General features: G+C 51.2%; 1 protein-coding gene across 3 annotated transcripts in view; it reads right to left on the bottom strand.

The window, feature by feature from the left end:
- FSTL4 (follistatin like 4) overlaps positions 1–19,988 on the bottom strand; it is a 531,228-nt gene that overhangs the window by 18,291 nt on the left and 492,949 nt on the right. For all 3 annotated transcript variants that reach the window (XM_087862279.1, XM_087862278.1, XM_087862280.1), the window contains 4 exons: positions 7,947–8,108; positions 7,428–7,562; positions 6,401–6,427; positions 3,004–3,122 (listed from right to left, as the gene is read on the bottom strand). In XM_087862279.1, the coding sequence (XP_087718405.1) occupies positions 3,004–3,122; positions 6,401–6,427; positions 7,428–7,562; positions 7,947–8,108 (443 nt within the window). The remainder of the gene's footprint in view (positions 1–3,003; positions 3,123–6,400; positions 6,428–7,427; positions 7,563–7,946; positions 8,109–19,988) is intronic.

Genomic DNA, 19,988 nt, shown 5'->3' with positions numbered 1-19,988 from the left:
CGGTCACTGGAGTGCTCTGTGACAGCGGGCTCTTTGTCTGTCTGCTTCACTGCTATTTCCTTAGCACCTAGTAAAGTGCCTGACACAGAATAGGTGCCTCAAATATGTTTGCTGAATGAATGAAAAGGGGGACCGTCTTCTCCCTTATCTTCCGTGATACACAGTCTCATGAGTTTCAACATGACTCTGGCCCAACTCCATCTCAGTCTCCTTGTGGTCCCTCCTGGTCTGCCCATCCTGTAACTACTGACCCCCAGGGTTCTGTTTTGGTACCCCGCTCAAACCACTCACACACACCCTTGGTGGTCTTGTCTACCGCCCTGGCTTCAGCCAGTGCCCCGAAGCAGATGGCTCCCGGATCCGTGTCTTCAGCTCACAACCACCTCCAGCGCCTGCTTGCTCTCCCACAGCTCCCTCATACTCAGCCAGCCCTGAGCTCTCCTCTCCTCCCTACGTGCCCCTCCCACTTCAGCAGCCGCTGGCCAGCCGGGACCAAGCATGACCACCACTCTTGCTGCTCCCTTCTCCCCTACAGTCCGCCACAAATGAGTCACCAAGGAAGACGCGGATGACTCCTCAGTCCCTGAGGTTCATCTACTTTCCAGGTCTTTCCTAAATGACTGTTACAGCTTTGGGCAGAGCTGTCACCTTCTACCCTGGCCACTGCCTAGGATCACGTTCCATCCTCACAACACCCCAATTCAGACGTGAGAAAACAGAGGCTTGGAGGCGTTAGGTCACTCGTCTAAAGCCACTCAGCCCTGCTGCGTGACAGAGGTGGGATGTGACCCCAGGGGTGCCTGGTTCTGAAGCCTGTGCCCCTTGCCTATTACACGTGCTGCTTCCCACCGCCCAGAGTGGACCCCTCATCCCGCAGAGACGCTCGAGAAAGAGGCACCAGCCTCCTACTCGCTCAGCACTTTACCCAGAGGCTCGCTTCATGGTAACCCTCTTGGGAGGTGAAGGGGCATTTTCTAGAGGAGAACACGGTTGTTCGGGACTGTTCTAGAGCTCACCGTGGTCTTGTGCTGCCTGAAAGGCCTGTGGGGCCACTCCTGCTGTCTCTTGTTCTAGCTGTTTAGGAGATGTGAGGCGTGGTTAGGATTTCTGAGATTTCCCTCGAGCTGCGGGTTAGGTTATTGCAAATCTATGAGAAATTAGGGCCCATGTGACAAGGTGCAATTATTTAAATCTAACTGCTAGAAATTAACTAGGACCACTCTTTCTAGATGGTTTCGTGGCTATTACGTGGAAGGAAAATTCACCAGGGGTAGCACATCTAAAAAATGATTAATTCAAATGAAACAGCCTGGAAAACAGCTGTTCCCGAGCTACAAATGGGAGAGACGCACCAGCCTGAGACGTACTGGGAGCAAGCACAGCAATGCGACAAGCTGGCTGCAGGCCCCCCTGGGCGTGGCCCGCTGCCGTCATGGGCTCCAGGCCCGTCGCCGAGCACCAGTTCCTCCGCTGCAAGGTCTCAAGGAGAGGCCAAGCGGGGACTGAGGGTGACTCTTTCGGGTTAATGTAATTCTGTCAAGCAGCCAAGGAAACCAACACAAGGCCCAGAGAGAAGCCAGCGGGAGGGAGACAGCCCGGGGGTGGGGTGGGGGGGGAAGCACCGTCCGGGGGACGTCTGTGGACAGCTGCGTCTGGAGGGCTAGAAAGGCTTCCCTGGACCTGCCGCCGGCAGTCATCTCTGCTGTCTCTGTCCACGTTGCAGGGCCGCTGTGCACTTGGCCTCACACTTGGTAGCACCTCTGATGCTCGGGGCATTCCTGTGTTTCAGGCTCTCTCCCCCGGTTCCTCGGGGGCCACTGAGAGCCTTGAAGCTCGCCTCCTCTAGTGACTGGCTGAGGACCCCTTCCGTTTGTAAACTTAGCTATCCTTGGGTTCTGTGACCCATGGTCTCCAGGCTTCCTTAAAGCTGCTTCTTTTGCCCGCCAGAAAGCCAAAGTCTCTCCAGCTCACCATTGCCTTTCTTCTCCCTGTCCCCATCTTCTGGATGGTTCTATGCCTGTGTCCCATGGGCATCTCAAACTCAGTACATCATAGGCCACCTGATCTCGATGATGAGCCTGTCTGCTCTGCTTTTGGGATCCCCAGCACCAGACGGACAATGTGCACATGCCTCACAGAGCAACAGAAACGAACTATATCCCCCTAACCTGCCTCTCGTCCCGAGTGAAGGGCACTCTGCTCCTTCTGGCAAGAGCCCGGATGACCCTTGTGGTGCCTGTTGATCTTCCCTGCGAATACCACTACAGTCTACTCACTTATTCCCAGTGCCACTGCCCCGGCTTGGCTAGTCACTACCCTCTCGCACCCGGACGCTCACACAGCCTCTGCTCCTGCACTCCCCCAGTCCTGCTCGTCATCACGCTCACTGGGGCCCCGCACGTGTTCTAGAGCGGCCCCACCAGGCCCTGCTTCACCTCAAGTCCTCCGGGCGTCCCCACAACTTTTAAGATCTACCATTAAAACGCCTCAGCTTTGACCCCAGCCTACGGTCATCCTAATCTCAGTCACACCAAGGATTTGTTCCCCAGATGTGACAGGACATTTTATGCCACCATTTGCCATGTTCATGACATTCCCTTCAGAAACCCAGCCCAGCTCCTACTTGTTCTTCACAACTGAGCCCAGGGGTCCCCTTCTCGGGAGCCTTCTCTGACTTTGTCCACCCCGGGTCTGGAGAGGCCTCGCCCCTCAGTGTCCCAGTGCACCTGGCACCTCCCTCTGGCAGCACCTGTTTGGCTGTTCACACTGCTGTCGCCATCCTCTGGGAACTTGGGGAGAAGAGAGCGTACCCATAAGCCTTGGGCCTCACCGAGGGCTCTGTGCACGGAAGGCCTCATCAAGGAATGAGACCTTCAACTCAGCCTCCCGTGGACTTTCTGGAGCCTTGGAACGCATGTGGGACCACACCCCGTATAGCAAATGGAATCTCGAAGTCAAGGGGCGGCCCTGGGGGAAGGCCCACCTGCAGGCCCAGACACTTACATAGCTCATGAAGATCTTCTCGGTGGGTCTAAGGTGCCTCTGGATCTCACAGTCCACGGGGTGCAGGATGACAATGCCATCGTCACAGAAGACGTAGAACACGTTCCCCACGCTGAGGCCTGGGAGGAGCAAACACGGCCATGATCATGTGCCCACGTCCCCAGTGGCTGGCTGCAAAGTAGGGTCATGTGCCACACTGGGCATCCCCGACACCTGCAGTGTGGCTGCACGTGGTACAAGCACCAAGTGCAGGTCCTGGTCCAGGTGATGGGAGAGGAGCAGGGGGCACGCGGGCAGCATGGGGAGAAAGTGCCAGACCACTGGGAATCACGACAGCAGACGAGGCCACTGCGATGCCCGGTCTATCCTTCCGGACACACACTTCTGCCCTAGGGCGCCCCGGGCTGGCCGCCCACACGGGCTTTCAAATACATGACAGCCTTGGCTGTGACATACATGCGGTCCTTCCTATTCTGGAAAGTCAGAGTCTCCCTCAGTCATTTGTTGTCAACTAGTCAAATCAGATGGAGCAGATCATGCCAGAAAGCAAAGGCACGCTCTCTTTTTCTCTTTATTTTTTTGAACACCTTTATCTGTAGCACCAGTGCGTGGAACTTGGGGTCCTAAGAATGCTGTGGCTGGTACTCCTCTGTGCCCATTTCGTGCTGGCCTGTCGGTGCCAGCAAACCCCTCCTTCAAGACGGCTTGCTCCCACCTCTGCCTCACCAGGTTCTCTGTGGCAGCCCCAGGTCAGGCACCAGCCACAGCCTGGTCGGGCCCACCCTGCCTGCCTGCTCCCGCCGCCCAGTGTGGCCGTGTGGGGAGAGATCGCAGAGTAGCAGAGAAGGGGCCTTGGGAGGAGCTAGTTTAGCCTCCTTATTATAAAGGCAAAAAACCCTGAGGTCCAAAGAAGGGAAGGGGCTTGGTGGAGGCTATTTGAATCTACACCGGCGCTGGGGCTGGACCCCGAACCCCTCCTCCGGGCTCTTTTGCATCACCGTGCCTCAACATAAAAGGTAAACAGGGCACAAAAATAGGTAAGGTAAGGTTTGAGTTCTCCCTTTCTTTCTCCCTCACTTTATTTCTTGTGATGGTAGAATAGTCAACAGATTTCTGTAAATGCTAAGAAAATTAAATATATGAAAAGCATGCTCTTTCCAAGCATGCTGAGAAACCCAGCGTGCTGAGCTCAGTGACTATCTGGGTAAGTTTTTAGTGTTAGCCAACAATATAACGCGAAATAGGAACCAACATCCCACCTGCTTCCAGTGACTCTGCAGGCAGTTTTCTGGGCCTTGGGCCCTTACTGACCAGGGAGCCCCAGTGCCCGGGGTTCTCAGTGTGGACCAAGGTCCCTGATTCCATGACGCAGTCTTTGCTGCTGCTGGTTCTGTGCTGAGAGGGACTCTGGGCAGGGGGCTCTGCCACTGGGCACAACTTGACCCCAGCCTCTCGGAAGCTAGCAGGTCCCCAGTGGGGAATCCTGGGGTGCTGGGGAGCCTGTCCCCTAGAGCTACATGAAAGGGCCCCCCTGAGGGCCCTGTCTCAGCTCCCAGGGCATCCCAGCTTCTGGTCCGTATGGGCTCTGTCCGCATCTGTCTTGCCCCTGTGGGCCTCCTCTCTGTCCACTCTCACCTGGCAAACTTCCTTTGCTCAGACCTATGAGTCAAAGTCCCTGTCCCTGGGGTTCCTCAGCCTCCTGCAGCCTCATGGGAAATTGACAGCTGGCAGGACCAACGTAAGACTGAAAGCTCGGGGGACTCCATGTGAGGTTACAGCTGTGGCCACGTGGCAGGCGAAACACAGCCTTGCTCGTCGTCAGCAACGGAATACGGGCCTCGCCAAGCAACTGACTGCACAGGAGAGCCAGCCTCATGATCCGGCCTCCCGGAAGGTTCTGTCTCAACGTAGCTGCTCCCAAGGGGGCAACGAAGGTGCTTTCTTTGCTCTGGCGCGCCCTCATCGTCTCATTTCTCTTGTTGAGATGGGACAGTGCCCTGTGGCCTGCCGCCCGGCTGGGTTATGCTCCTGCATTCCCTGCCCCCCAGCTCCGGGCTCTAGCTGTGAAGGGTACAAGTGGCCGACTGTCGGGCCGGATGGCATTGGTTTGCCGCCGTGCTGTCCACGACCAGTGCGGCACCTGCCAGCCCCGAGCCTGGAAGCAGCTGGGGGTCTTAAGTTGGCCTCGAGGTTGGGTCTCTATGGCTGTGTTTCACCCCAGGGCCTCCTGCACTCTTTGCTGGAAGCAAAAGAAACTTGAGCCTCTTTGTAGTGAACTCCCTTTAGAAAACTACCGCCTCTTAAAGACACAGAGGGAAAGCCCTCTGCGTGCCTCGTGGCCTAGGAGCTAGGTGAGGCGGCATCGAGGGACAGCCGTCCGTGAGGAGTGGCAGTTGCTACAACCTGTCCTTCCAAGGAATCCTAAAGCCTACTGGCGTCAGTTCCTCATCTTTCAGGCTCTGCTTGTGTTTTGCTCTGAGACTTACTGTGAGCAGCAGGGCCTGACGTTCAGGAAATCGTTCTGAGTGTGTGCATGCATACGCTAGACTCTGGGAAATGCCGTGAGGAAATGTTCACGAGGAAGAAACGAGACAGGAAATAGGCTGGCTTTCAAAGAGGGAGATTTTGTGTTTAACCCTGAAATCACAGGGTGCATTCTGCTACTTCTCATACTCCTCCCTGACACCCCCATCCACTAACTGGGAGAACAAGATACTTCCAGGTGATGTGAACTCCGCTCTGGAGGAGGGGCTGCCCTGGGCCGGGGTCCACAAAGGCACATGCACCCCAAGCAGTGACTCAGGCCCTCTCACCCAGTTCCCACATGGGCCCGCTATTTTTTGAACCACATGAAACTGTATTAGACCATTTTTGATGTAAAAAATGGCAATTTTTTTTTAGGGAACCTAATACCTAAAGATGGTTTGATACATACAAATTTAAAAAGTCTATTCACTTAAAAATATACATGTAAATATACATTTAAAGAAATCATGGTGGCTTTTTTTCTTTGGCATTTCCTCAAAGTATAAGCTAAAGCCCAACACCAGTATCAGCTTCTAGAAAAAAATTAAAGGCCCCATTGGACCAGGAACCCCTGCCAAGCAGTCTGGTTCAGTGACAGTTTCAAACAGCTTTAGACGGCAACTTCCTGCTTTTAAGTTCTAATGGGATAGTGTCCATTAAAGACACTAGTAGGTTTTAAATCTGCTGCTCAGTGTGTGCTCTTGACTTTGACATTGACCTCCCCCTCCTATCCAATCCGGCAGATGGACCCCAGTTGTGGGGACTGCATGGTAGCTGGAGAAGCTGATGGTGGCCCATGGAAATATGGCCCACGATGGAGGCACGAACAGAGGTGATCACAAGCACAACACAGAAGGAGTAAGCTTGGTACCTTCCTCTCGCCACAGAATGTTTGCAACTACAGCGTCAGGGAATCAGGAGAGCAGGAACGTGATCGAGGGAAGGAAAAAAGAACAGAGCAATGTCAGCAGCTTTACTGTAGTGATTGCATTCAGGGACGAATGGCTACCTAATCCTTCGTGTATGGAGACTACCCCACTCACTGCCCCAGCAGCAGCACTCTGACGGGGTTCTGGACATGGGCCAATGTTTCTAGGTCTCAGGACCCTTCCAATTTTCAAATAGTCTTTGAAATCAGGTCCCCAGGATCATGGAAACTAATGGGAATCCTCCACTTCCGTGGTTGACAAGCAACCGCTCTCCCAGAGCTCCTGACTACTTCCAGAAGCCATGCTGATTTTCAGCTAGGATGCTCCTACGAAGGCCACCTGAGACACTTCTGATGATCTCCTTGGGTGATGAAGACTCAGCTTGGAGTCTTTAAACAAGGGCAGGAGCTCCTGCCTATCACGCGTGTCCGTGGAATCACACCTGTAGAGCCACTTGGGGAGTGGTGGCTACCTGGGAGGGCCACGGGTGGGCTCTAATCCCTGGAGTCAAGGTTCTGTGTGCATGTGTGGCTGGGCCACTTCCTGGGGCATGGTGGGATGGCAGGATGTAATACAAATCATGAACTGGCATCTAGTCAGTCATACGTGGAATCTGTATCACTGACTGATGGGTGGAGAGGAGGAGGAATTTAGTGGGTGAGGGGCAGAGGTCCCTGTTTTTACAGCAAGTAGGAGGCAGAAGTGGGGCTAGGATATGCAAGTTTCCTTGTGGTCCTGGGCACACTCTGCTGTCCAGGGACCTTCCCTGTGTGTTGTCGAGGTTGCCAGGGAAGGTTGCTCACCTCTGGGCACCCTCTGTCCCCAGCTTCGAGCACAGGAGAATATGGGAGTTTACCCCTATCTTCAGGGGCTCACGGGTGGTGGGTGTGGTCTTGGTCAGTTGGTCCCCTTGCACCCAACGCCCCCCAACCAGCTCAATGAGGAGCTCAAAGGCAAGAGCAGACTCACGGGTCTTTCTAGCCGAGTCTTCGATGAAAAGTGAGGAGATATCCTCGTCGACGCCCACTTCATTTTTGGCGATGCAGGTATACGCCCCTGTGTCTTCATACCGAACACTGCCGATGTGGAGTTCGCTCCCATTGGCTGGAGAGAGGACAGTGCTCAAGATGGTCTGCTGAGCTGGGACCCCCTCCTCCCTCCCGTCTCCCTTCTATTCAGAGTGGTTGGTAAAAACACAGGCCCTCGGCAGGGCTGAGGATGGCCAACATCTGTGATACACGCCCAGAAAGGGCTCAAACAGCTGAACTGAGGCTGACTTGGGACCTGTTTGACAGCTTATCATCATTGCACTCAAAAAGCCCACAAGACCTGTGTGAGCCCAGATAGCAGGAGAATTTGGGGAGACATTTGTTCACTCCTAATGCATCTGACTTAGAAACAAATCATGTCTCTCATTTCCACTGCTGGGGGAAAGTGTCAGCTTGAACTTGATGGGAAGAGCAGAGAGACACCGAGGGCGGTTCTTACCTAATAGGGAAAGCTGTTTCGACATCTGGGTTGAGACATCCACGCCATTTTTCAGCCAAGTGATTCTGGGCATAGGAATGCCCTCTGCGTGGCATCTCAGACTGGCCGCCACCCCGGGCTCCTGTGCCTGGGTCTCTGGATACACGCGGATGACTGGCGGCACTGCGGATGGAGTTGGTGCTAGTCAGAGAGGGCCCTCACCTGGCCTCAGGCCCGTGCTCTGGCCCCGAGACCCGCGTCAGAGGGCGAACCGAGAGGCAGCTCTGGAGTTCTCTTTGTGACTAGCTCACGATCGTCCTGTTCAGCAACTCAAACCCTCAAAGAAAGGGCTCTAAAATGAATTGTAAGCAATAAACATGTCAAGCTTTGTGCCCTGTAATTCATGGCTTTCACCATTATTCTAAATATGATCAGAAAGACATCCAGATATTGAATGCTGTTCGGCTGTTACATGTAAAGAGTGACAGCCGCTGCACATTCATTTCTGAATGAATAAAATTCAGATATATTATTTCTGTTATCGGAAAGCCATTGGACGGGGGCTTAATTTCTTGCAGGAAGTGCTTCACAAAGCACTTATGATCATTGACTGGCAGCGCTACTAATTACATCACCACTCTGGGGAAGTCCATTGCTCTTCCAGTGGATCGCTGTTACTTCTCCACTTCTCACCCCCTGCACCATAGGTGAAAGGCAAGTGTGCCCTCCTTGGCTGAGCCATGAGCCCTGGCAGTCAAGCTCAGGGCTGAGGATGTGACCTCCACTCATCAGAAGAACATGGTGGGCAAGGTGTCCGCACTCACTACAGGACTCTGGCCTTTCTTACGTGGGCTGTCTACGGGGGGAGGTGCCTGGAGCAAGTGAAGGATGTCTGGAGGATCTTCCCTCTTATCCCTAGCTCTGGGACCAGGAAACAAAATATCATTTTTGATGGGATTGAGGGCCCTTACCGATCCATGTATTTTACTCTACAAACTTCCAAAACGGCTTCCAATTAGCTTATGAGAGGCACCTGGGTACTACAGTCAACACACACCTGTCGGCAAGGTGGAAGACGGGTTCCTCCTGAAGCCACTACCTTTCCGCAAAGGTATCCGGAAGCTCCTATTGTCCAAGAAAAGAAAGTGTCCCCGTACTTTAGGAGAGAGATTTTTCTGGGAGCAGAGGTAGAACACGTTGATGCTTAGGGAGAAGGAGGTAATACTGTTAATCCCAGGACGTGAGCAAGATTTCTAGTGATCTATGCTTGGGAACACTGAGGACAGAGGAAAAACTCCATTGCCTCGTTGTGAGACATGGACTGTCCAACTCCTCTCAACACTCCCTAGGAGGCTGCTAGTAGTCTGATGAGCTCAGTCTGAGTTTCAGATCTTTCCTCTGGTTCACCTACGGGGCAAAGCTGGGGGGCTGAAGAGAAAGCCAAATAGGCAACCAGCAAGGGGCATGAACCCACCTGGAGAATATCCCAGAGCTGCTTCTGTCACATGAACTCAGAGGCACCCTGGGACAAACCACACAGAGACCCAGCAACTACACAATGTGAGTCATTTCCCAGTTTCTCTGTTGGCTGTTCTGGGAAGGAGTTCCAGGGTGTGACAGAAGAGTCTCGTTGCAGATCAGGCCACTGGGATGGAGGCCATAAATGGTGCTCTAGCTGGGGCACGTCTAGAGGGCTGCTCAGAACAGGGAAGTGGATCTCCCTTCTCTGACTCTATTTGGTTCAAAGAGGAAAGGAACAGTAACTTATCTAGACTACTTCCCTCCACTGTGAATTTGGAAGTGGGAGGAGCAGGGTTCAAGTTGAGTAGATAGTAGAGTTTTGGTCAGGAGGGTGTAATTCAAGAGCACAGAGCTAGAACTGGGGGGCCTAGGAGCATCGGACTGGTGCGGAGTTGGAGAAGGTGGTAGGGCCCCCAGAGTTCTACAGTGTGGGTGGCCATGACCTGGGCTCTTGCTAGATCACCATTTATTTATGCAAGCCTGCCTAGCACACATAAGGTGGATCTAAAGAAGAGGAGGAAGAATCGAGAGAGAAGCAGAAGTGACTGAATCAATCAGTCAAAAAAGAATGGAACTTATAGATCAATCTAAGGCTGGTTGGTTATATATATCATAAGATAGCCAAATCTCTGGCAAGTTTGATCAACAACAGCAACAACAAAATGGAGAAAGTACGCAGGGAATTAAAAAATACAAAAATACCATATTCAATTATAGGTAATAAATATGAAAATCCCAATGAAATGGATCACTTAAAAGGAAATCTTCATGATAAAAACTCTCAACAAAGTGGGTCTAGAATGAATGTATCACAACATAATAAAGGCCATATATGACAAACCCATAGTGAACATCATTCTCAATGGTGAAAAGCTGAGAGCTTTTCCTCTAGGATCAGGAAGAAGACAGGGACGCCCACTCTTGCCACTTTTATGCAACATAGTACTGAAAGTTCTAGCCACAGCAATTAGGCAGGAAAATAAATAAAATGAAGCCACATTGGAAAGAAAGAAGTAAAACTGTCACTGTCTGCAGATGACATGCTACTATATATAGAAAACTCTAGACTGCACCAACAACTACTAGAACTGATAAATGCCTGCAGTAAACTTGAAGGATACAAAAATCAACAAACAAATTGGTTGCATTTCCATATACTAATAACAAGCTATCAGAAAGAGAAATTAAAAAAATAATCCCATTTACAATTGCATTAAAAAAGGATAAAACACCTAGGAATAAACTTAACCAAGGAGGTGAAAGACTTGTACTCTGAAAACTCTAAGAATTTGATGAAAGAAACTGAAGGAGACACAAATAAATGCAAAGCTATTCTGTGCTCATGGACTGGAAGAATTAATATTGTTAAAATGTCCATACTACCCATACTAGATTCAATGCACTCTCCATCAAAATGCCAAAGGCATTTTTCGCAGAATTAGAACAAAGAATCCTAAAATCTGTATGGACCACAAAGGACCCAGATAGACAAAGCAATCTTGGGAAAGAAAAAGAAAACTGGAAGTTTCACATTCCCTGATTTCAAACTATACTATAAAACCATAGTAATCAAAATAGTTTGGTACTGGCATAAAACAAGACACACCGATCAATGGAACAGAGAGCCCAGAAAAACCCCCACGTATATAACGGTCAATATATCTACGACAAAGAAAGCAAGAGTATACAATGGGGAAAAGACAGTCTCTTCAATAAATAGTGTTGGAAAAACTGGACATCTACATGCAAAAAACCCAAATTGGGCCACTCTCTTACACCATATACCAAAGTAAATTAAAATTGGATTAAAGACTGGAATGTAAACCAAAAAACTCCTAGGAGAAAACACAGGGGGTAAGCTCTCTGACATCAGGCTTAGCAATCTGTTTTTGGACGGTCTCTTCAGGCAAGGGCAACTGAAGGTAAAATAAACAAATGGGACTACATCAAACTAGAAAGCTTTTGCACAGCAAAGGAAATGATCAACAGATGACAAGGCAACCTACCGAATGGAGAAGGTATTTGCAAATCCTACAGCTGCTAAGGACTTGGTATCCAAAAGAAGTTTAAAGCACCTACACAACTTAACATAAAAAAAAATGCACAAATCACCCAATTAAAAAATGGGCAAAGGACTTGAATGGACAATTTTACAAAGACAACATACAGACCCAATAGGGATATGAAAAGATGTTACATCACTCATCATCAGAGAAAGGCAAATCAGAACCACAGTGAGATCTCACTTCACACCTGTCAGATTGGCTGGGATCAAAAAGACAGTAACAAACATTGGCAAGAGTGTAGAGGAAAGAGAACCCTTGTGCACTGTTGGTATGAATACACATTGATGCAGCCGCTGTGAGGAACAGTGTGGAGGTTTGTCCAAAAGTTTAAAGTTACCACATGATCCAGCAATTTCACTTCTGGGTATTTATCTGAAGAAAACAAATGTTCACCTCAGCATTAGTTACAATAGCCAAGATATGGAAGCAATCTAAGTGTCCATCCAGAGAGGAATGGATGAAGATGATATATATAGATATAAATACACACACACACAATTACTCAGCCATAAAAAGGAATAAGATATTACCATTTGTGACATCATCATAGAACCTAAAGGTATTATGCAAAGTAAAGCAAGAGTGAAATCCAACAGCAAAGAAAGACACATACCATATGATTTCACTTATACATGGAATCTAAAAAACAAAACAAATGAACAAAGCAGAAACAGATTCATAGATACAGGAAAAACACTGCTGGTTACCAGAGGGTGGAGGGGCTGTGGGGTGGTCAAAAGAGGTGAAGGGAATGAGGAGGTAGAAACTTCCGGTTATAAAATAAGTAAGCCAAAGGGATATAATATATAGCGGAGGGAATATAATCAATACTATGGTAACAACCATGCCTGGTGACAGATGGTAACGAGATTTATCGGCATCATTTCATAATGTACAAAAATACTGAATTAGTGTGACGCACACTTGAAACTAACAGGATACTGTACGTTGATTACACTTCAACAAGAAGAAAAAAAGGAAACTTAAAAGTATGGAGAAGAATCAATCAAGAAGAGAACATTTAAAAAATTTTCAAGTGCTACTTTACAGTTATGCAAGATGAACGAGTCCTAGACATCCTCTGCATAGCGTGAGGCCTGTAGTCGACAATATTGTACTGTACATTTAAAAATCTATTAAGAGGGGAGATCTCATGTGACATGTTTTTACCACAAACAAACAAACAAACAAACAAACACAAAGGGACACAAGGAAACTTTGGAAGGTGACGGATATGGGTATTACCTGGATTGTGGTGATGGTATCAGGGGTATGTCTCATGTATGCGAGTCCAGTATACAAACTGTGGGCGCTAAGGATGTGTGGTTTTTTTGTAAACCAATTACACCTCAATAAAGCTGTTTAAAAAAAAGCGCTACTAGCCCGAAGTCACCCTGAGTAGTTTCATAGGAAGGATATTTTGTACATTTAAGGAATGGATAATTCCTAGAGCACAGGACAGAGAAGATGTTGCAAATTGTATGACTGGGCACCACAGCCTGCCAAAGAGAGCACAAAAAGGATGACTACAGTTCCAACTCACTTAGCACTGGATACACCAGAGTCCCAAGCAACATACTAGCAAATCAAAGCTAGCCTGGTATTAAAAGAACACACCAGGACCAAGTATAATATATTTCAATGGCTAACTACCAGGAAATCTGTAATTAATCACCTCCAAAATAAAAAGCAGTAAAAAAAGAAAAAAATCATTTGATTCTCTTGCAGACATTGAAAGGGCTTCTGAAAAAAATTCAAAATCAATTTCTTAGAGGAAAAAAACCTCAATAAAATAGGAACGGAATGATATTTGTTTCCTACAATGAAGAATACCTCCATAAAAAGAAGAAATAGCACCGTTCTTTGCAGAATGGTGAAACATTAAGTCAGAAAAAAAAGTAAAAAGGAAAGAAGGCGATATCAGACTCTCAGCACAATGCAGGGTGTGATTGTCAGTTGAAGGCAAGAAATGAGAAGTATTAAAAGATGGAGAAAAATGATATTTTACCTGGATATGCTCCAGATAGTGAACCTCAGAGTAGGAAGTTTTAATGAGAGAGTGCCGAAAGGGGGCCAGCAACAAAACATACAAAACTAACAGCTTACTGACTTACTGGTAGTGATCAGACAGAAATCACTGTGGACCTAAATGGAAAACCTCTAAAACCTCACTGAAGACATAAAAAAGACTTGAATAATTGGAGAGATACATTCTGGGAGTGGAAGATTTACTGTGGTTAAGAAATGAGATACCCCAAGTTAAAATACACATTTAATCTAATTGTAATTAAAATCAGTTGGTGGGGTCTTGACAAAACAATTCTGAAACTTACCCAGAAGAAAAAATGTGCCAGAACAGCTAAGGAAATTGTGAAAAGCAAGGGTGATGATGGGCACTTTTTCCTACCAGATATTACCAAGTAGGGCAGGAGCAAAGGCTGCAAAGCTGGGTGGGGGAGGGGAGGGCCAGGGGAGGGCTGACGGCATCCCCCCACTCCGAGTCAGGCACCACCCTAATAGTCTGGATTGGTTTTACAAAGCTCTGTCAATTCATTATGTGCAGCCAATAGTAAATACCCCCCGAGTGCCAGGCATTACGGACAGAGCAGGGAATACGAGCGGACCAGCCCTTATCCCCATGGAGCTTGCCATCTGGGGGAAGCCGGTTCAACGATGAACTCCAAGTGTGATGACCAGAGGGGAGCTTTGGGTGCACGGGGACAGGGGTGCGGGAGGACTTGCCAGAACGGAGCAGGATCTGCTCTCCTCCTCACAAGAGAAATACTGAGCTACCTCACTTACACCCATGGTGCTTGTCCCTTTATTGACGGTAGCTTCGTCTGCTGGGCTGGGGAATCTCAACTGCTGGCTTGTGGACTGGCCTCTTCCGTGAGGACCCACGAGGTTTTCAAACTGAGGTGTGTATCTGCATCCTCCGGGGGCTTGTTAAAACAGCCCTGGTGCCCACCCCACAGCGTCTGATCCCGGAGGCCTGGGATGGGGCTGGAGGACCTGCTCCTGCCTGTCAGGTTCCGGGTGAGACCCGGAGTCAGTTGTGACTTGGAAGCTCTCGAAAACCAATTCAGGGCTAACTTTGACCTGAAATGCATGGCCCTATTCTAGAATGAAATGAAACTGGGCTGAAAGTCAAGGGTGTGGAATGAGTCCTTCACTTAAAAAATAGGACAGTCTACTGGGCAAAGACACCTCCCCTGGCAGGGGTGCTTACAATGAGAGGCACCCTCTGCTGGCCGTGAGGTCCCCATGAGCCACTGTCTCCCTGGGGGCTGAGACGGCTCCTCCTCTGACCTCCATCCACAGGACTACAGAGCGGGCCTCAGACCTCCGCGTGTTCTATCTGCCAAGGGGCCCTCTTCCTGGTCTTGCCCTGACTCCACAAATGGGGAATGTCAGAACACTTTTCCTCGTGCCCTCGATTCAGGGTCACATCAGTCTTTGCAAGAAGCCTGTGCCTCTCAGGACATCCCTGATCTCCCAAACCTTCGGCTGTTATCTTCTGGAACTCATGTTCAGCCATGAGCAAAATGTCCTATATCCTCAAATTCTTATATGAACATTCTTTCACCTTCTCGCTCAAATGGAAACCTGGGAACACTGCTTCTCCTGCAGCCTCTTAAGGGGGTGCGGCACTCTCCCTCGCCTCCTCCTGAAGAGGGCTGGAAGGTGGGGCAGGTGTCCTCCTGGTTCTCCCCACCACTGCCAGACCCTTCTTCCCGCCTCTGGTTCTGAATCTTCTGCCACACCAGCCTCATTCCCAGATCCCATGCCCTCCCGCCTGCTCCAGGACATTCCCAGCACTTCCCTCCTACTCCGGTGTCCCTTTCCCCCTTCCCCCCTTCCTAATGAGCCTTCTCATCAGCCCATAGAAAGCTTTTAACTTCCATCTTGGAAAAATCCCCCAAACTTCTTTCCCCCCAATTCTGTCCCCAGTGCTGCCCCCTTATTCTCCTTGGAAGTAGCTGAAGAGTTGCCCATATTTGGGGGCTCTAATTTCTCTTCCCGTTGCCTCCTGAGTCAGTTCCAGGCAGAGGTTTCCCCACCGCCCCATGGAAACCGCTCTTCTCCAGCAATCCCCCCCCCCCCCCCATCAAACCCGACCCAAAGCCCGGTTCTCTGACCGCATCCTCCCCGAGCTGTCTGCAGCACTTGCACAGCCACCACGCCTCCTTGGCCCACCTGACCCTTCGGCTTCACGCTCGGAAGCCCGACTGGCTACATGACACCTGGCGTTTAGCATGTCCGCACGAGCTGAGCTTTCTTCCTTGAACCTGCTCCTGACCCTCCTCGTGTCAGGAAATGCAGGTGCTCAGGCCAAGATCCCCCCGAAGCATTGCGGATCCCCCCGAAGGATTGGGGATCCCCCCACCAAGTTGAAAGACATGTCAGCGTTTCCCTAAGGCCTTCACTTGCCATCCCCTCTACCATTTCTACCTTTTATCTGACTTTCCTAGTCCCTTTGTCTTTTACTTTTCTCCTTAGTACTCATCACCCTTAGGCTTGCTCGTGAGGACGGAGGGTTTGGTCTGCTCACTGCTGTTTCCAGCGTGCGGCCTGGGAGTGGCCGACAGGAGTAGCTCAGTACCTGTCTGCTGAATATGGATCACACGGACCCCCAACGGATGAGGTGGGCCGCAAGGCAGGGGAGAGAATTCTCAGCCGAGGGAACCATCAGGGCAAATCCATTGGCTGGAGTATTTGGGGATGGGTGGAGGCCAAGACACCAGGCTGGTGGGTGGCAGGACCCAGATCACAGTGATGAGCCTGCAGATGTGGGTCTGTGAACATGGACTGTGGGCTCAAGGGGCCAGGAAGTTGCCACCCAGTGGCTCAGGCCTCCCATCCTATCTGTCCTGAAAGACTGGCGTGGGGGAGACTACGGGGGCCCAGCCAGGCCAGCAGCAACCGAAGGGACCCTGCACCCAGTCCTAGACCCCCCTAGGTCTTCCTGGCTCCGTGCCCTGCACAAAGGGAGCCTGTGACATGGAAGGCAACTGCGGGGCCCCAAGGAGCTCCACCGAGCAGCCCATCGTGCCCTGACCACTTGCTAACCGGAAAACTGGCGCGAGGATGTTTCAAAAACAACACCAACCAATCAAAAGCATCATTCCATCAGCGGGGTGGGAGCTCACTTATCTGCCCTGAGAACCCAGCTGCCCTCCTCATGCGTGATGACACAGCCACCCGTCTTGCAGCGGGCGTGGAAGAGGCCCCAGGCTCTGAGGGAACAGCTGCTCACTTTGGGGAGACGCTGTGACCCCTACCAGAGCCAGAGCTCAGGATGGAGCCTCCTGCCGGGACAGGGGAGCCCGAGCAGAGCAGAACGGGAGGCGTGGAGGTGTCAAAGAGCCCGGGAGCCCTGGGACGGGGCCCAGTCCGGAAAAGCCCCGGATTCTCAGAGACTGAGGGGGTGGGGTGGAGATAGAACTCCCTGCTGCCAACAAAGACCCACCTGTTTGCCTTTGGCCCGCATCACCCCCTCTCCTTTTGTATTAATTCATGCACTAAAAATCATTTGAAATTAATATATTCTGGGTAAACATCCATTTTCTTTTAAATTTGCAAAACCCTCCAGTGAAAACATTTGAATATGTAACACAAAGGCCCATTTTCTTTGGGAAACATGGATCATTTCCAAGGTGAAAGGCAGCGTAAATATGTCCTAAGCAAGAGGCGCATTCACAAAAGGACCGAGCTGGAGTCATCAACGGATTTGGGAGATGATTATTGTGTTTCGGGGATGAATCGTTACTTGTCTGAACTGTGGGGAGTTCAAGGGTGTTTTTATTTTAACAGATTAATCATTTAGGTCTCAAGTTCTTGCGCTTTCCTAGGAGGGCAATGCGGGCGGTTTGCATGAAGTTATAAATCATGTCAGTGTTTGGGCCTCATCTCTGGGAGGCCTGGTCTGTGAGGAATTTATACTGATAATTTGAGCGAAGTAGTTGTCTGGAAGGGCTCCCTTTAGCTAACCGGGTTAAGGCAGAGCTGGGGATGGAGAAGCCCCAGAAGATGATGGTCCGGCCTGTATATGGGGTCTGGCCCCCACCACCGGGGAGTGAGGCGGCTCCAGGACGACCTCAGCATTTTATTCCTGGCCTGGCCAGTTTCTCTGGGTCTTGATTTCCCCATCTGTATAATGGGTTGTGTGCTCTGAGGGGCCACCTGCTCGGAGCATCTGTGTCCACCAACTACACCTACATGTGGCTTGAGACAACCGAAGCTCTCTCCCGTATCTTCCCAGCCTGGCCTGTGAACTCTAACTGCGTCAGGCATTTTCCAGGCATATCAGGTCTGAGCAGGCCTGTAAGGCCGGACGTACTACCGTTATTGCCGTTTTATAGGTGAGTTTATTTGCCTTCCTTGAGGTCACCCGGGTGTGCCTGGCTCAGAGTTCATGGCTTGACTCTGTGCTAGCTGGGGCCTGCACGGGGCCTAGGGTGGCGAAGTCCCACCCGGCTCCTGCTCCCTGGAGTGGGATCTCTGTCTCGGGTCCACCGGCCGCACGTCAGCTCCTCAGCACATCTGTCATTCGCTTGGAGCCTTCCAAGAAGCAGGCAACTGGGCAGGGCCCTCTTTCTGCCATTCCTCATCCCCCACCCCTTCCCTCTAGTTGAGGAGAAGCTATGGGGAGGAAGAGACATGGAACATCGTTCCACGACCGGGCGCTCCAGGCACCACCTCAGCTCAGTAAGCCACAGGACATCTGCCAGGCCAAGTGGGGACCAAACCAGACCTCCCACAGCCATGCTGGGCCACCGCACCCGAGCCTACCCAGGCAGCTCAGGGCCATCTTTCATGGTTTTCAATTGTGCTTGGCACGAATGGCAAAAGGGAAAAATGCCCCAGATGAATTTGCTGCTGCTCTCTCTCCCCCTTCCTCAGGGCACTGCTCAGCTAGGCATCACTCCTTTTGTCCTAAGCACGAGCAGGGCCTTCTCAGCCTTTCCAGCGGCTCCGGCCAAAAGCCTCTGGCAACAAGCGGCAGCCTGCAAACTCCCCGCGCCTACCACCCCCATGAGCCTTCCACAGCACCCCCGCCCTCCTGGGACCTGAGGGGGCATCGGGAGTCTGCACCGTGATGGGCTGAGCCCCACTGGGGCTGACGACTGAGCCACGTGGTCTGCCAACCTCAGTCCTGCTGAGGCAGCACTGGCCCCACATTCACTGCTGCAGCCCCGTCCGCACGTGCTCATGATGCCAGCTGTTTCCGGCCAGGCCTGAGCTCTGCACTAGGGGCAAAGCGGAATGAGGCAGGGCACCTGTTCCCTGTCCTCTCTAGTGTGTAGCCCGCAGCAGCCCAACACAGCTGCTGACTGGCCACACCAGCACCCAACATCCAGCTTCTCCAACGGCAGGAACACAATGCCCTGGGAAGGACGGGTATGGCAGGGCAGGGCGGGTGTTAGGAGTCTGGGCTTTGGAGTCAAGATCTGGGTCCTGGGATCCTGAGACCCCCGGTGACCTCATCTGTCAAACAGGGACGGCACACAGTGCGTGTTCACTAGATGCTGTCATAATTGTCTCTTTCACATCATTCTAGTTTCAGCATCTTTCCACAGACAAGACACTTCCCCCCCTTCTGTCCAACACGGCAGCTTAACTCCTGCAATACTCGGAAAGCCTTGTGTCCTTGGGAGGCAACTCCGGACCTACGTTAGCCTGGTCCTCCCAGGAGGGAGCTGGTGAGCGGACCCACACGTCCCCGCCAAGTGCCTGGGACTCAGCCCAGCCCAGGAACCCCATGGGCTACTGGAGCCGGAGCCACCCAAGCGGCCTGGCCTGGCTGTCAAGGAAGCCAAGCACCAGGGTCCAATTTAATGACGCAGGAAACTGATCAGAAGTGCAGAGGACCCAGCAGGCTTCCTCTGACTGCTGATAGTGCTTCTGCTGGAGGAGAGGCCTTAAATCTGTCAGCAGTTAGGAAATGGCTCTCAAGTGGCTCTTTTGGTTCTCAGCGGGAGGTTTTGCTGCGTGTAGACTCCCCTGGGCCAAAAGCAGCCTCTTCAGTGGAGACTACGTAATGGCAGGGCCCAGAGGTGGGAGGTGGCTGGGGAGGGTGCGAACAGGATTCTCCAATGCCAGCTGCCAGCCCACTTCCCACCTGGCAGGTGGGGCCTATTCTCTCCTTGCAGCCCAGCAACCCCTCGTGGTGCTCCTGGGTCTGGGCCTTGCTCTGGAATTCAGCTCCGGGAGTGACACACTGGTTCATCCCCATCATGACCTCAGTCCCAATTCTGGGGGATCATGGGGCAGAAAGGCACCCCTAGCACCATGAACTTGCCACTTAGCGTATGAAGGCATTTGAGACCCCAGAGTCTCTTCCAGAGGCCCGAGGCAAATGCAGGCTCTCACCTGTAAGGGACTCAGCTTCCTCCCCAGGTGGCAACCTTTCCCTCCTCAGGAAGTTGTTCGGAGGAAATAAGGGGGACAAGACTCAAGCCGTCTCCCTGTGCCC

This window comes from Ursus americanus, chromosome 5, assembly GCF_024610735.1.
Source record: "Ursus americanus isolate L20-20 chromosome 5, mUrsAme1.1.p, whole genome shotgun sequence".
Taxonomy (NCBI): Eukaryota; Metazoa; Chordata; class Mammalia; order Carnivora; family Ursidae; genus Ursus; species Ursus americanus.
This window is presented reverse-complemented; position numbering and strand designations above follow the sequence as displayed.